The sequence below is a fragment of the Mus caroli genome, unplaced genomic scaffold (genome assembly GCF_978045245.1).
Source record: "Mus caroli unplaced genomic scaffold, Mus_caroli_1 scaffold_13, whole genome shotgun sequence".
NCBI classification, from domain to species: domain Eukaryota; kingdom Metazoa; phylum Chordata; class Mammalia; order Rodentia; family Muridae; genus Mus; species Mus caroli.
Window position 1 is genome coordinate 91,318,535 of NW_028227268.1, and position 16,511 is coordinate 91,335,045.

The following is a 16,511-nucleotide window of genomic DNA, read 5'->3' on the forward strand; positions in this document are numbered from 1 at the left end:
ATCCCGGATCATACCAAATCTAAGACAGGGGTACATGCCAAAAGGCCATGGCTGTTAATAATACACCACAAAGCCAAGTTTGTGTGAATTATGACACAAACTAGCTGCATGGAATTGGATGGTTCGAGAGGATCTGAGATCCTAAGGCAGGCACAGCCGCCAGCCACCATAATTCCCAGGCAGGACTATGGAGCATAAATAAATTTTATGCCTCAGTCCAGCTTTTTTAAATATTAATAATAGGGAGGAGATGTAACCTCCCACAAGCCTGAAGCAGGCTGAGCCAGAAATTGACCTTGCTGCCACTAAGGAGATTATCTACCAGTCACACAAAAGGGACTTGAATGGTACAGTGCTGGGGATATGCTCAGTGGCAGTGTTCAGTTCGCTTGCCCAGAGCCTGAATTTGATTCCCTGCAGCACACAAAGGCCAAGGATACTCAATGATAACACTCTACTGCTTTATCTAGTCAACATACTGTTTTCATCACTAATGTACATTACCTTTATGTATAGGAAAGCTCTTAGTTTAAAGCAGAATGCCCCATTACAGAGGCAGCAGGCTCTCATGCCTTGTGTTTATTGTCATCCTTGCTGCAGTTGGAGCCATGCTCAATGGTGACTCAGGCCACTTAGCTTTGTGTGAGTGTACTCTATGATACTCATAAGATGTCAGAATCATCTGTGGTACATTTCTCAGAATGCACTGCCACAAGAACAGACTACTGGGCTAAAATAAAACATTGATTTAAGCAAAGAAAAAGACAAATCAGGAATAGAATTACTGGGCAAATTCCTCTGGCACAGACCAGTGGAAAGACTGAAGAGGATGAGATGAAGAGAAGAAGGAAATGTGAAATGTCCACAGCTCCAATAGGTATGCCTCTGACTTGAAACCGTCTCAGGTTCTCATGAAGAGTGTATCAGGTTCTGATAGCAATCTGAAACGGTGGACAAATCATGGTATCACATCTGCTGTTCAATATCTGAGAAGGAAATTCACATTGTACTTTTCTGTTCAACAAAACAGATATATTTCACTAGAAATTATTAAACAATAAATTAAACATTTAGAACATTCATTTCCATGGAAGTCTTTAGAGCTGCATGGTTCTAGAACAATAGGACACTTTGTCTCCAGTGTGACACTCATGTGACAGTGAAATGCATACATACTGACAGAGCTGATAAAACAGGCTTTGCTTCCATAAAGAGTCAGCAGCTCACACAAACCTAAACATAGCTAAAAATCTTTGTCTACACTCTCCACAAACTTTTATGCAGTTAGGTAGATTTAACTTGTATAAACTAACATTTGAAACTTTATTGAGGGATATAGCAATGTGAAACTTGACTTAGCATTGTCCAAGGATGTTGGATAAGCCTGTGTGGGGAGAAACTGTGGATCTCATATGCAAGGCCTAGGCCATTTGCCTAGGTGACATGTGCCCATCAACAAGAAACAGGTGAATTTACTAGTCATTTAAAGAACATACAATCACAAAATCAAAGTTGTTGAATCTCATGAAGGGATGAAGTTGTAGCTTGGAAAGAAACAAACCCATAAATTGTACAGACATTACCACCTTCATGAGAACTTTGCATATTTTCATTTTCTAACAGTTCTGTGAGGACTTCTCAATGATGCTGTGCATCAGGTTCTTGTCCAGTTGAGATATCAGCAGTTGGGGAGTTGGTGAGAGTTGTCTCTTCCTGTGTGAACATGGTGTGGACTGAAGCAAAGCAAGTCCCAGAAGCCTACAGAAAAGCAGCTTCTTGATCGATCCCCAGGAAGGTGTCAGGCTCCCCTATCTCTGTCACCAACTCTTCCTCAAGCTGATTGAGAAAAGCTGAAATTAAGCTTTCAGAAGGAACCCAGCTTATGTGCACCCAACACCAAAGAGCAAAAAAAGGCATTGGAGAATTAATTCTTCAGGCTCTCCCCTAAAACATCTGAAAAAGAGAACCCAATTCCTGAAGAAGCAGGAAGCAGTGGCTTAGGAAAAGCCACAAGAAAGGTGTGTCCTTTGCAGACTGATGACACAGATGAATAAAACTTACTCATCTGAATAATGTTTTTAGTTTACTGTAAATTTGGGTGGATGAGTTTGTCTAATTGGCTTGTTGAATAGGCTTTTAACTGAAAAAAAATGAGTATAAAATTTAGCCATTTAAAAGAAACCAGCAATAAAAGTGGAGAGTTTTTATAATTTGTAAATTCTAATTGCATACTTGAATTTATGTTTTATGCTGCTTCTTATACCTGTTAAGTCTCTTGTTAAAATCAACATTACATGATGCTCTACTTAGTAATGTACTGTCTTTGAGATTTGCTTAGATTTTTTTATACTAATGGCATTTTATGGGCATTGGTTATGAAAATAGTGTCATATCGTTACGGCATGTTTGCTTTAAAAAGTTGACTTAGGATTTCTCACATTAAAAATTTCAGTATTTAAAATTTAAAAATAAAATACACTTTCCTTACACTGCTCTTGTCTACAAAATTCTTATTGTCTTTCCTCAGATCTGCCTTTCCTCTATTACTCCTCAAGTCTCAGAAAACAGGAGGAAATCTGCCCCCACATGCAGAATGGGGCCAGGTGACTGGGAAACCAGGGGATACAAAAAGAAATTTACTTTTTGTGTGTGTGTGTGTGTGTGTGTGTGTGTGTGTGTGTGTGTGTATTGTAAACCAGACTATTAAAGTATCTATGGGATAGTTGAAAATATCAGAGGTCATGGGTAGGATAGAAACAGTAGCTAAGGCTATAAAAACATGAGTTATGTGAAGAGAGAAATAGGAGACATAGTTACTCTTAGGGCAGCAGAGGGACAGCTTAAAAATAAACAGAAGATACAGCAAGAGACACAGAGGAGAAGCATGACACAAACTACAGCTTGTCAGAGGGGCAGTGAGGCTGTAATACATGTGACAGCACAGTCCAAGAGAAAGACAACAAAGCAGAGCAGAGACATATATAAAAGATGGAAAACCACACATTCATATGTGTACATGTATATCACACTCATATATGTGATACACACACACACACACACACACACACACACACACACACGGATCATAGAAAGAGTAGTTCTAGGAAATGACAGAGATGGGGCCTAAGTGAAGATTTAAATTAAAAACATATTTAATGAGGTGTGTTGTGTGCCAAGCACTGGGTTAAGGAAGGAAGAAGGTAGAGGTGACAATGAGGGCACAGTGAAGGTTAGACACAGCAGGACACACAGGGAGGGGAAGGTCTCTTCAGGGATCTCAGTGGACTCTCACCAGAGAAGGCAGGAAGATTCACATTTATCTTGCAGTAACTCGAATCTAGGAACAACATATGAGAAGTTCAAGTTGATCTGTAACATTTATTTTTGTCACCAAATACATATTAAGATATAAAAATTATATTATATTTTTGTAACATATTAACTTTATTAAAGTTATATAACTTAGTTCAAAAGTTAAGGTAAAATAACGAATTTCAAAGATACCCTTTATGTTATTTGGAAAGCCTAGCATTAGCCTAGCCTAGCAAATTATTTTGGATTCATAGAAGGCTGGGGTTCCGAGTACTCTGGCATGTTCAAGGTTCCACAGTGAGCGGACAGCCAGGTTCTCTGCCCACCTCTGTTCCAACACACTTCTCTCTAAGAAGCTTCGACTGTGTTCCTTCTCCCAGCACACACCTCATTCTTGTTGGATAAGCAAAGTGATTGCTGCATCGTGAGGCTGGACGTGAGTCTGAGCGCTGCCATCTTGAGCAATGTGTTCCCAGGGAAGCTGTCTGTGGCTGCTCCTAGTACTATAGCCTTTATCCAGTGCTGTGCTGCTTACAAAACATTCTTGCTGTCTTAGGAAAACATTCTTCTCAAAATTAACTGCTGTAAGTGTAATGACTCAAAAGTTGTCATTAAGTACTGAGACTCCACAGAAGCACTCATCAGGACAGGACATATTCTACAGTAGGGCACACATGTGAAGGGATGGAAACAACCATTTTCATTTAATTTATTAGTAGTAATTTTAATTTTGTACCACTGAATATTCTGAAAGCCACAAATTTCCTTTTTATAATGTTTATAATCACTTTATTTACTTTGTGTGTGTGTGTGTGTGTGTGTGTATGTGTGTACATTCGTGCATGTCCTGGCACATATGTAAAGAGGGTGGCATGCAAATGGAGGTCAGAGGCCCACTTACGCTGGCTTTCGCCTTTTCCCATGTGCTTCCTGGGGACTGACCTCAGACCGTCGGGCTTCTTGGCAAGCTTCTTTACTTGCTGAGTCAGATTGCCAGTCCGGAAAGCTTTGACTTTCCACACTTTCAGTTAGTATACACTGCTGCAGCTTTAGGGTAACATTCAGTGTGTGAGGTGTTTTCTGGGGATGTAGACTTTATAAAATGAGGTAAACAGGAATGCAGCCCCCACGAAGAGGAAATGACAAGAAGCTGAATGCAATGTGTAGTTTTATAATACAGCTAATATGTTCTTCACCACTACGGGTGCTTTGTAATTTGTGTTTAAAGACTGACATTCAAATATGAATTTAATGGACATACATGTTCTTTGCTCAGAAACATCCAGCCAGTGCTTGCCCTCTGCACCCTTACAGCCACAGGTACAGTCAGGGCCTACCCCACATCCCCTGCCTGAGCATGGCTTGATGCTTTAGCTGTTCTATACTTTAATACTGGCCGTTAGGAAATCTAATGCAATCCAAGGTTAGCTACAATGCTTATAATATATACTCTTTTTTTTTTTTTTATGGTTTTTGGAGACAGGGTTTCTCTGTGTAGCCCTGGCTGTCCTGGAACTCACTTTGTAGACCAGGCTGGCCTTGAACTCAGAAATCCACCTGTCTCTGCCTCCCAAGAGCTGGGATTAGAGGCGTGTGCCACCACGCCCGGCAATATCTACTTTTTAATAAAATGTAAACTGTGCTGACTTACTTCACTAGATACACGTTGGCCCTGCAGTCTGCGTCTGTAACTCTCGTTCTCTGCAATCATTCTGGAAATGACTTGCTGTACTTTGCTCCACACAGAGGCTTTAAAGAGAAAAACACAGTGAGGAATGCTGGGGAGAAAAGTGCACAGCCTCTCCGTGGCAGCGACTGAGAATGACTCCCTGGGCTGCATCTGAGCTAGCATCAGCTCTGAGGAACTGTCATGTCAGTGACCCCATGCTCACTGGGTTGTCCCAAACACTTTCTTCCTACAGTATTTATATTAGCTGTCCTGGATGATGCTTCCTTCCAGAAAAGAAGAAGGCAGTCTACAATGTCTTACTAAGTGGGTCTGTTGCATTCAGTTTTCAAAGGCACTAAAAATAATGAATTTCTATTCCTCTGCTTATGCTGAGCAGAGTTTTGCTTATAATGTATTTCATATTGTCTATTAATATATATTAATTGTTATTTCAACCTTAATATTAATACATATTTTATATACATTATATTATATGTTATATATAGGTAAGAATTAACTGTTTCTCCTTGAAGATAGCCAGAAAAACTTACTAGAAATTATGAATATACTAGAATAGAAAAAAATTATAAAATTAAATAGTTACATCTAGATTCAAAGTCTTTTTTTTTTTTTTTTGCTGCTTAGCACTTTGACACTTGGCAAGCATTTAAATGTTATGTAGAAACATCGTCACATATTGAAGTATAAGATGAAAGGTGTATATGGTGTAGGTAAACCACTTACTCCAGTGTGTGGCACATGATAGTTAGAGGTAAACACTGACCATGGTTCTTTTCTCCTCAGAAGGAAGCAGGTCTTAGTGCAGTGGAAAACTGCTGCTTCCTTCAGATATATCTGGGGCAGGACAGGTTACTCTAAGCGCTGTTTTAGACCGTATATGGTCTATACACCAAACAAGCATGAATTTATGTGTCATGCTCAACAAATAAATTCTTTAAGGTACAACAGAATTCACAGATTCACTCAGCCATTGCTTGGAATGTGCTAAAATGCCTGCGGTACCATGACATTTGGCAACCAGTGGTGGGAAGGGTTCAGCAATAAAGTTCATCTTTGTCATCTTTCTGGCGAAAAAGTCACATAAGTTCTTTGCTTTGGAAAGAGCAATATGACACCAGTGCAGATGGATTCTTTTCTATGAAGTCTGTGATTTCCTTTCTATACAGCAGTTAGCTACACTCGATGGAACATAGGTTATGCTTTGAAATATCTCCTGGCAGGTTATATTTGATTAAAGTGTATTTTATACCTTCAAACAACAGGACTATTCTTCACAGTTATTAAATATTTCCAAGCTCAGTTCCATTTTTTCCAAGGTATTTCTATTTTCTCATTTCAGAAAATTAAATTATTCAGAAGATAGAATTGCTTTCACTGTCGCAAACAGTTTCACATACTGTACATATAGAGGAAGGCCTAACATTTAAACATGGTTAGTTTTTCTTTATACAACACACCTTTTTCCTCTCCTTCATTAGCTTGGAGGCTTCATTCAGTGGAATGGGAAAATCAAACTCTTTAGCTGCATTTTTCTGGTTTAAACCTATTTTTTTTAAAGTAAAGATATTGACATTAGTATATATTTTTAAAAGCATTATCCTGAAAACAGAGGCCATAGCTGTGTCTTGTAAGCTCTTTTGGGGGATGTTAGCTAATATTTGGAGTTGTATTTCTGATCACTAGGTAAGACCACTATACCACTCAGCTAAGATTATGTTGAAAACAACAATAAGCATTTGTTCCCTGGAGCCCTTCCTCCCTGCTTTCCCCTGTCTTTAGCATGCCCACCTTAACTCTCCTCACGTCATTCCTGACGTACTATACACTTTGCACACTTAACAGATTTCCAGAGAACCTTCTCGGATCTTACAAACCATGCTGGGTTGTCACAGAAATTCACGGTTTTCTTGAGAAATGTGTTTTCCTCTCTGGCAATCCAGTTTCTATTTTATAGATACTAGGTAAATAATACATTTGTTGAATTAACTAAAATGTGTTCCCAAATGGCATTGGCTAATTTGCCAGGCACATGTCACTGATTCTGGGTGAGGCACAGACACCGGATGAAGGTACTTCATTAAATCACATTGTGAGAAACTAATTCCCTTGCCAACTCTTTCAATCTTCCAACCACAGAGGAAGTCTGAGTTTGTCCACATGTCACTTAGAGATCTTCAAGATGTATTATTTTTCCTTCATGACATAGCTACTTTCTAGCAAGAAACCTATTTACTACAACTGAGCATTTTTTGCCATTATTAGCTTATGATTAATATCTCTTTTAGAAAACTGCACACAAATAGTGTTCTAACAAAATGTAGCTAAGAGGAGAAGCATACCTCTTTAAGCAAATCTACTAAGCAGACCAGCATACACTCGAGAAGAAAGCTGGAGCTTGGACAGCTCTGCTTCTGTTCACCTGCCCCTTTGAGTGCACACAGCCTCAGGTGATGTGCTCAGCATCCCACCGGTTTCTACTTACAGCCTTACCTGGTCTGTACCTACACTCCCTAAGGTAAGATGGGAGCCATGAAGTTTATCTAAAAATACAGCAAAAAGTATAACGCATGTACACAAGACTATCTCTGCCTCTTCTGTAACTGGGCACCAAAGTCCAGCACTCCAGGGATTTAGTCCCAATTTATGCTTCAGATCCCCTGGTTCTTGTCACCCATGCTCTGACCCTATTGAGCTGTACCTGTAGCTCTTCCTGGTCACTGCAATCATCGTCTGTCCTCAACAGTTTGCTTATACATTTTTCCACCTGTAATCTGTTCCAATTTGAGCCTCATGTAGAAAATCTCAAATAGGTTTTTCTACCATGAAGCTTTCCCAACTCTGTTATCCCTAAATTATTCACTATTTCCAAAGTATTCATTCATACAACCCCATAATAGAATTCTTCATCTTTAATTATTTACAACATATGGTTCTATCTCCTAAACATAGGAGGAAACCAGCCCCACCTATTAGCCTTGCTTGAAATGTTAGATTTGCCTGATGCTTATCTCTTGGCTTTCTAAACACCAGCACATCTTAGGATGGCTTACCAGCCTAACTTTCATACGGCATCTGTCTCTGGTAACATCATCCCACAAATTAAACACCTTTAGGGGTTATAGAAATAAAAAAAACACTATGATTTAATCAAAAAACTTGTTTTTCATTCATTCAGTAAATGTTTAGTGCATCTTGCTAGTCATTCTTTTTTCTTTAAGTCATCTGGGCTCAATGTGCCAACATTTACTGAGTTCTTAGTCCATGCCAAATATCATAACTGCAGTTGCTGCTTCATTTATTCTTCACAGAACCCCCAGCCACACCCTGAGGCAGAAACCATCACCTCTACTTGAAAGGTGATAAAGTTAAGAATCAGATAACTAAAATGGGCAACAGCGTATTTCTGATCATTAGCAGAGCCATGATTGTCCTTCTAACTTCCAAGCCAGAGGTCTTGATAATCTCTCCTGTTCCAGGAGACATTCTCTCTCTCTCTCTCTCTTTTTTTTTTTTTTGTTTTTTGTTTTTTGTTTCTTTTGAGACAGGGTTTCTCTGTGTAGCCCTGGCTGTCCTGGAACTCATTCTGTAGACCAGGCTGGCCTCAAACTCAGAAATCCACCTGCCTCTGCCTCCCAAGTGCTGGGATTAAAGGCATGCGACACCATGCCCGGCTTCCAGCAGACATTCTCTATCTTTGTTCTTTTGATTTTCTGTTCTACCTCTTTCTGTCCCTGAACTTGTTATCAATGCCCTTCTCAGGCCTCTCCATAGCACTCACAACTACTGACTTGCATACACATTACTCACATGGAAGTCCTTTGAGTACAGAATAGTCACCTGATCCATCTTGTCATTAGCATTTGACCTAATGTTTCACCATGCTAGATGGTAGATCTTGTTAAATGGATGACTAAGTCATTTTAATTCGCCATAGACATTTAATAAATATCTATTTAATATCAAATATAACCAGGACTGAGTACTCTTTGGTTTAGCTTAGGTGCATGTCAGTCTCAGGACACCTTTGCCTTGACTGCATTCCTGGTTTTACAAGCTCAGCAAGGAGGTCATTGGAGTTAATAGCTTTGCTATTCACACAGTAGCCAGTACAGATATGGCAGACTTAGCCTCGACTCTTCCTTCTCTCTTCTAGTCAGTTATCAGTTCTGCCCATTTGCCTCTACAGCTTTAATTCTAACCTTTCCATTTCTACTGGACCACAGCCACTGCCTTGAAGCTGGTTTCTGGCCTCTTATCAGCTACAAAGCTAAATTAAATCCATCCTGTATCTGAAAATACTAAATAAATAAATAAGAAGGCAGATCAGAACATGAAGTGCAGGGACGTTTTAAGTATGTAATTTAAAGGACCAAATCCCACACAGTGTACCAAGCAAGCAGTTGGAGTCAGACAGACTCAGATAAAAAAGGATCCAGACTTCTGGAGGACAGTGTTTCTGGAATAGGGGAACGGGGAAAAGTCATGAAATGAGTTACAAAGAAAGCCCCAGTAACATGCAAGACAGAGACATTAGGAATATCATTTTCTGACTACAATGCAATAAAACTAGAAAGTATAACAAAACTAAAGAATATGAAGGTCTCAGGATTTAGAACCTTTAAAATATGCTAAGCAGTATCAGTGTAATATGAATAAATACAATGAAATTATAGAACCCATTAAAATCGACAGTGGAGTATTACATATTGAGATGTGTGGGAGGTTCTAAATGTGTTTTTAAAAATTCATACTAAATACTTCCTGATTTTAAAAAGTAAATGAAATGCCTGATTTCTAATCTACATATTCAACATAACTCTGTTAAAAATTCCAATGATATTCTTCACAGAAGTTGAAAGTAATATTAAAACTCATTTAAAAGCACAAAGTATTCAGAAGAGTCAAGGCAATCCTGAACAAAAAAATACTGCCGATAGGATCAATATGCCCACTGTTAGGTCAAAGTCACATGATCGCCACAGTAACAGGAGCAGCACAGACTGTAAAACCATGGAACAGAATAGGAAGTCTAGATGGAAACCAATACAGCTAGCCACTAAGTTTTGACAAAGATTGAAAAAACAGCATTGGGAAAAAGAAACAGCCTTCTACAAATGGTTCTGGGGAAGCTGGACAGCCTTGGGTACAAGAAAGAAAACACTCCCCATTTCTTACCTCAAACAAAAACCAACTCTAAATTGGTGATGGGGGTAGGGGGACCTTAATGTAAGATCTGAATACTGGAAAAAGTATTGGCAAGTTCTGAATAGGACCCCAGTTGCCAAGGAAATAAGGCCAACAATTGACAAATGGGATCTCATGAAATAAAAAAAAAAAATCTTCTGTGTAACAAAGGGAACAGTTGGGTGAAGAGAAAGCCCACAGACTAGAGGAAATCAGAGGTATGCGTCTTAGAGATTAATAAGTAGAGTATACATAGAACTAAAAAAACTGACCAGTAACCCACCTCCCCAAAAAGAACTGATGAAAGTAATAGAGAATTCAGGAAGGAGGAAATAGAAATCATCAATCACCATGAAAAACTGCTTAACTCTCCAGTTGCCAGAGAAATCCCGATTAAAATCACATTGACATTACATATTACTCTAGTCTGAATGTCAGTCATTTAGAAAGCAACAGGAGTTGGCAAGATGGTCCAGAAGGTAAGGACCCCTGGCTGCCAAGCCTAACAACAGGCAGAAGAACTGAGAGAACTGACTCCCACAAGCTGTTCCCTAATTCACACACATATGTCTGACATACACATACAATAGACAGACAGACAGATATAGATGATTGATAGGTGATAGATAAATGATGATAGATAGATAGAAAGGTAGATAGACAGATGGACAGATAAGATAAAGAAAGAAAGAAAGAAAGAAAGAAAGAGAAAGAAAGGAAGGAAGGAAGAAAGAAGGAAAGAAAGAAAGAAAGAAAGAAAGAAAAAGAAAGAAAGAAAGAAAGAAAGAAAGAAAGAAAGAAAGAAAGAAAGAAAGAAAGAAAGAAAGAAAGAAAGAAAGAAAGACAGACATATGTAACATAAATTCTGGTACAGATGTGGACAAAGAGAATCCTGATCTTTATACATGGTTGTGGGAATGTAACCTAGTCCAAATTCTATGGAAATCAGTATGGAGGTTCCTCAGAAAATTAAAAAATACATCTATTAAATAGCCCAGCTATACCTCTCCTGAAACCCCAAAAGACTCCAAGTTAACATATCATGGAGACACTTGCACATCAATGTTTATGCAATAGTATTCCCACAGCTAAGTTGTGGAAAGATCCTTGGTCTCCACACAGAAAATTTTTTAATCCATAAAGAAGAATGAAATTATGTTGTCTTCAGGGAAATGGGTTCAACTGGACACCATCATATTAAGCAAGCCTCAGGAAGTCAAAGATTACATGTTCTCTCGTTTGTATTTCCTAGATTCTATACAGTCACATAAAAGCATGCATGTGTAGATTAAATTGTCTAAGGGGATAAATGAAGGGTTGAAAGAAAGGAGAATAGAGGGGAGCTGGGTGAGGGGTGGAAGTAGTATGTTCAATATACAATAAATATCTATAAGAAAAAATGGAATGCATTTTAAAACTATTAAGAAATAAAATAAATGCTCAAATTTTAGCATAAAAAAGTACACCAAAAGAAAGCACAGGAAAGAGAATATGGCTAAGAAGTTGGTATTATATAGGGAAGAAACTAGAAAAAAAAACGCTTAAGTAATAAATCAAAATCTTGCTTTAAAAATAATCAAAATACTAATGTCATCAATACAAAGGGAGAAAGTAATGCCTACACAAAAAACAGAGAAACAAATTATTAAGAGTGGACTGACCATTAAAGCATAGGTGAACTTTTAAAATTAAAACTCATCACTTTGCAGAGCTCAGTGGAAACACATTTGGAGACTGAGATGAAGTGTGTAATTGCTAAGGAAGTGCACGCTGCCTAAACTGACCTCTCAGAAAGTGTAAACAGACTAGTTTTTACACCACAGAGAACATTATTAATAAATTATTCCACAAAAATCGAGGTTCAGATGGTTTGCAAAAGAATTTTATCAAACTTTCTAAGCCACATGGTTTCAATGTTCCATAACTTATTCTTGAACACAGTAAAGAAAGAAAAACTCTCAATTACTTTTATGAAATAAGTCTAACTTCAAAATCTAAATCAGGTAAAGAAACACAAAGAAAAAGTACAGGTCACTATATCTCATGAACATCAATAAAAAATTCTAAGCAACTCACTATTAAAGGTACCACTATATTAAAAAAATACAACAGAAGCAAGAGAAAATTATTTCAACACTGTAAGGTTGATAAAGTATTTGGAAACCTATTTATATCACGCTATACATTACTAATTCCAAGAAAAATATTATTATCTCCATAGATCATAGTAAACCTTTGACAAAATTTAAAGCTCATTCATAATAAATAAAAAATACTGAAAAAATAAAGAGATACTTTTTCATATTCTAAATATATAGTCTTAGTCCTAAAACCAGTACTTTATTTAATGGTGAAACACCAGAGGCATTTCTCCTAAGAACAAGGTAAGGTGTCTGTTATCTCTACACTATTCACCCTGCACGAGAGGTATTAGCCAGTATAATTAGACAAAAAGATTATGGTAGACATAAGAATGAATAAGAGGGAAATAAGATTATTCCTGTTTGCAAATGGGATATGCCAGCTGGGGATGGTGATACATATCTTTAATCTCAGCACTTGGGAGGCAGAGGCAGGTAGATCTCTATGAGTTGAAGGTCAGCCTTGTATACACACTGAATTCCAGGCCAGCTGAAGATACATAGTGAGATCCTGTCTTAAAAACAAAAACAAAACCAAAAATCCCACAAATAACACACACCTGCAAAATACATGAAAATTATGAGAATCAGTGATGGAGCTAACCACATTAGTCAGTCAGTTAGTGAACTGATCAGTGAATTAACAGGATCTAAAATTAACATGGAAAAAAGAATAGGCCTGAGGAAGAGAAGCCGTCCACGTATAGATTCCATCTAGATATGTCCAAAATAGACAATGCAGACTAATACTTGCATAGATAGGGCTAAGATTAGTGGGTAGTAGAGGCAATGGTGAGGGGCTATGATGCCTTCAAAGGGGTACAGAGTTTCTCTGTGATATTACAGTTATGTTAAAATGGAATGCAAAGGACACAACTCTGTGGATATGTAAGAACCATTAACTTGTGTACCATAACTGGGTGAACTGGATACACTGTTAATGAAATCTCAGTAAAATTGCTTTGAAAAGTATAGGTAAAAGGTGTTTCTCTGTGTTGTCCTGGCTGTTCTGGAACTTGCTCTATAGACCAGGCTGGCCTCAAACTCACAGATCTGCCTGACTCTGACTCCTTAGTGTTGGGATTATAAGTGTGGGCCACGACTACATCTTCAGATCTTCTGTGTTTTAACAGGATGCTTCAACGTCTCTTAAGAGGTCTGATTGAATATATATCAGGTAATTAGCAATTAATTTTCTTTTCTTTCTTTTTTTTTTTTTTTTTTTTTGGTTTTTCGAGACAGGGTTTCTCTGTATAGCTCTGGCTGTCCTGGAACTCACTTTGTAGACCAGGCTGGCCTCGAACTCAGAAATTCGCCTGCCTCTGCCTCCCGAGTGCTGGGATTAAAGGCGTGCGCCACCATGCCCGGCTTAATGTATATGTGTTTTGCTTGTGCACCTTGTAGATGCATGATGCCCAAGGAGGGCAGAAGAGGGCATCAGATGCCTTGGAACTGGAATTACAATCAGTTATATGTGGGTGCTGAGGTCCAAACCTACATCATCTGGAAGAATAACCAGTGCTCTTAACCCGTTGAGCCATCTCTCCAGCTCCTGTAATTAGCAATTTCAATAAATGTCAGTGAAAAATAACCAACAAGCGCCGCGCCAAACTCCCATTTCTCTGAGCGACTGAAGTAGCTACCTCCAAGAACTTCTCTCAGGTCTCTGGGTTATCTTAAATGTCCTGCAGCCCTTTTACAGGTCACCACCCCACTAAAAGAGTTAAAGGAATTCTCCTAAACGTATGGCTCCAACACAGACTGGCAGAAGAGAGGAGCCTGGCAGCCTATTGACTAGGATGCTGACAGGAAAGGCTAAGAGGAAAATGACACCAAGGCTGACAGGAAGGCTGACAGAAAAAGACTGGCAGATGCAAAGGTTGAGACAAGGACCAACAGGAAGACTGACACAAAAGTTGACAGGAAGTCTGACGCGAAGCCTGGCTGACGGAAGCCGCGCGCACAAGATGGCGCTGACAGGCCGCTGACAGGACGACCCCTCCCGCTGCCGTGCCACCTGCTTGCGCTGCTTGCTCCCGGCCCCTGGACGCTCTCGACCTCCGCTGGAAAGGGGCGGAATCCGGGGTGTCAGTGACCCCGGCCTGGGAGCCAGTGGGCCGCTCTCCTCCCGGGGCCCCGGGCTCCACCGCTGCTTGTTTTGGGGCACAGCGGGCCCCGAGCCCTGGGCCTCGATGGCCAAAACCTCGGAGACCCCTCAACTGCCACACGCCATGGCGGTGCGAGGCGAAGCGGGTCACGTAGATCAAGCGAGGCCCATCTGGCCTTTGCCCACTGCCGCTGGGCACCATCTCTCGGCCTCCTGTCAGGCAACCTGCGGGACCTCGGAGCCGGCCTGAGCCCAGGGCGTGGGGTGTGTGTGTGAGGTGTGTGTGTGTGGGGGGGGGGGGTACATGTGGGGGAGGGGGGACACTTGCGCATGCGGGCTGGGCGAGGGGGAGACCCGTTGGGGCCAGACCTATGTGAGGCGAGGATGGGGCTGTCCTAGAGGCCCCAACTTCACTGAAGAGAGATGGAGTGTGGGTGGGTGAGCTGGAGTCCAGAACACCAGGAGCCTGGGTACTGGGTAGGAAGTTGAGGTGTAGAACACGGAGAAGCTGGGGTTGAGGTAAGGAAGGGATTAAGGACACAAGAGTTCAGGCACCTAGCAGAAGACAGGAGCCTAATGGGGATCTCTGTTAGAAGTTGGGAGGCAAGGAAAGCCCTACCGAAAGGGAAACAGGAAGGACTGTGGTTGTGAGGATGGCCTTTCATCTAGAGAGAGGTTGAATTTCAGGCTATGCATCATTTGGGACTGGGATGTAAGAAATATCAAATATGGTTCTTTTCTATCAAATACTATAAAAATGTGTGTTTAGGACAAGGAATTAAAACATTTTTATCTCCTGTCTTCCACCTTGTAAGACTTTCTTGCAAAATGTTTTAACCCTTTACGTCCAGTAAAATTTTGATTTATGTAAAGGCCCCTTGCTCTGTGTGATAATCTTCCTGTCCTTGGAGCAGTGACCCCTTCCCACTTCTCTGTTTTTAATTTTTGTTTTGTTGAGACGTGGTTTCTCTATGTTGTAACTTTAATTTTTTTAGGCCTTCTATTTTATTTATTATTATTATTATTATTATTATTATTATTATTATTATTTGAGACAGGGTTTCTCTGTGTAGCCCTGGCAGTCCTGGGACTCACTCTGTAGACCAGGCTGGCCTGGAACTCAGAAAACCGCCTGCCTCTGCCTCCCAAGAGTGCTGGGATTAAAGGCGTGCGCCATCATGCCCGGTTCTTAGGACTTTTTTTTTTTGAGAATTAATTTTTTTATTAGATATTTTCCTCATTTACATTTCCAATAATATCCAAAATGTCCCCAATACACTCCCCCCCCCACTCCCCTACCCACCCACTCCCACTTTTTGGCCCTGGCGTTCCCCTGTACTGGGGCATATAAAGTTTGCAAGTCCAATGGGCGTCTCTTTCCACTGATGGCCGACTAGGCCATCTTTTGATACATATGCAGCTAGATTCAAGAGCTCTGGGGTACTGGTTAGTTCATAATGTTGTTCCACCTATAGGGTTGCAGATCCCTTTAGCTCCTTGGGTACTTTCTCTAGCTCTTCCATTGGGGACCCTGTGATCCATCCAATAGCTGACTGTGAGCATCCACTTCTGTGTTTGCTAGGCCCCGGCATTGTCTCACAAGAGACAGCTATATCTGGGTCCTTTCAGAAAAATCTTGCTAGTGTATGCAATGGTGTCAGCCTTTGGAAGCTGATTATGGGATGGATCCCTGGATATGGCAGTCTTTAGATGGTCCATCCTTTCGTTACAGCTCCAAATTTTATCTCTGTAACTCTTTCCATGGGTGTTTTGTTCCCAGTTCTAAGAAGGGGCACAGTGTCCACACTTTGGTCTTCGTTCTTCTTGAGTTTCATGCGTTTAACAAATTGCATCTTATATCTTGGGTATCCTAAGTTTTTGGGCTAATATCCACTTATCAGTGAGTACATATTGTGTGAGTTCCTTTGTGCTTGTGTTACCTCACTCAGGATGATGCGCTCCAGGTCCATCCATTTGGCTAGGAATTTCATAAATTCATTCCTTTTAATAGCTGAGTAGTACTCCATTGTGTAAATGTACCACATTTTCTGTATCCATTCCTCTGTTGAGGGGCATC

The 16,511-nt window shown here is 40.1% G+C and overlaps 1 protein-coding gene and 1 pseudogene across 2 annotated transcripts; one reads left to right on the plus strand and one right to left on the minus strand.

Annotated features, from left to right (window-relative positions):
• The first annotated feature begins 1,723 nt into the window (after window positions 1-1,723).
• On the plus strand, window positions 1,724-2,054 carry LOC110304215 (PCNA-associated factor pseudogene; annotated as a pseudogene).
• Window positions 1,771-14,675, minus strand: CUNH5orf47 (chromosome unknown C5orf47 homolog). 2 transcript variants are annotated; one of them, XR_002379212.2, is made up of 5 exons: window positions 14,345-14,675; window positions 6,460-6,545; window positions 4,964-5,061; window positions 3,293-3,337; window positions 1,771-1,836 (listed from the first exon to the last, which is right to left on the minus strand). XR_002379212.2 is itself a non-coding variant. In XM_085829308.1 (4 exons), exons 1-4 carry the CDS (start codon window positions 14,634-14,636, stop codon window positions 3,317-3,319), a joined length of 504 nt encoding a protein of 167 aa, XP_085685434.1. In that variant the 5' UTR covers window positions 14,637-14,675; the 3' UTR covers window positions 3,171-3,316. The 2 variants fall into 2 exon arrangements, 1 of the variants encoding a protein (XP_085685434.1); XM_085829308.1 differs by lacking the exon at window positions 1,771-1,836 and having other exon boundaries at window positions 3,171-3,337; window positions 6,453-6,545.
• Window positions 14,676-16,511: the final 1,836 nt, after the last annotated feature.

Bases quoted from the DNA above. Each gene is read 5' to 3' on its own strand.
- CUNH5orf47 (XM_085829308.1), bottom strand. From the start codon at position 14,636: ATGGTGCCCAGCGGCAGTGGGCAAAGGCCAGATGGGCCTCGCTTGATC. The intron at 6,546-14,344 runs GTGGCACGGCAG...TAAAAAAAATAG, and splicing joins GGAGCAAGCAGCGCAAGCAG to GTTTAAACCAGAAAAATGCA. The intron at 5,062-6,452 runs GTATAAAGAAAA...TTCTCTTTAAAG, and splicing joins GGAGAGGAAAAAGGTGTGTT to CCTCTGTGTGGAGCAAAGTA.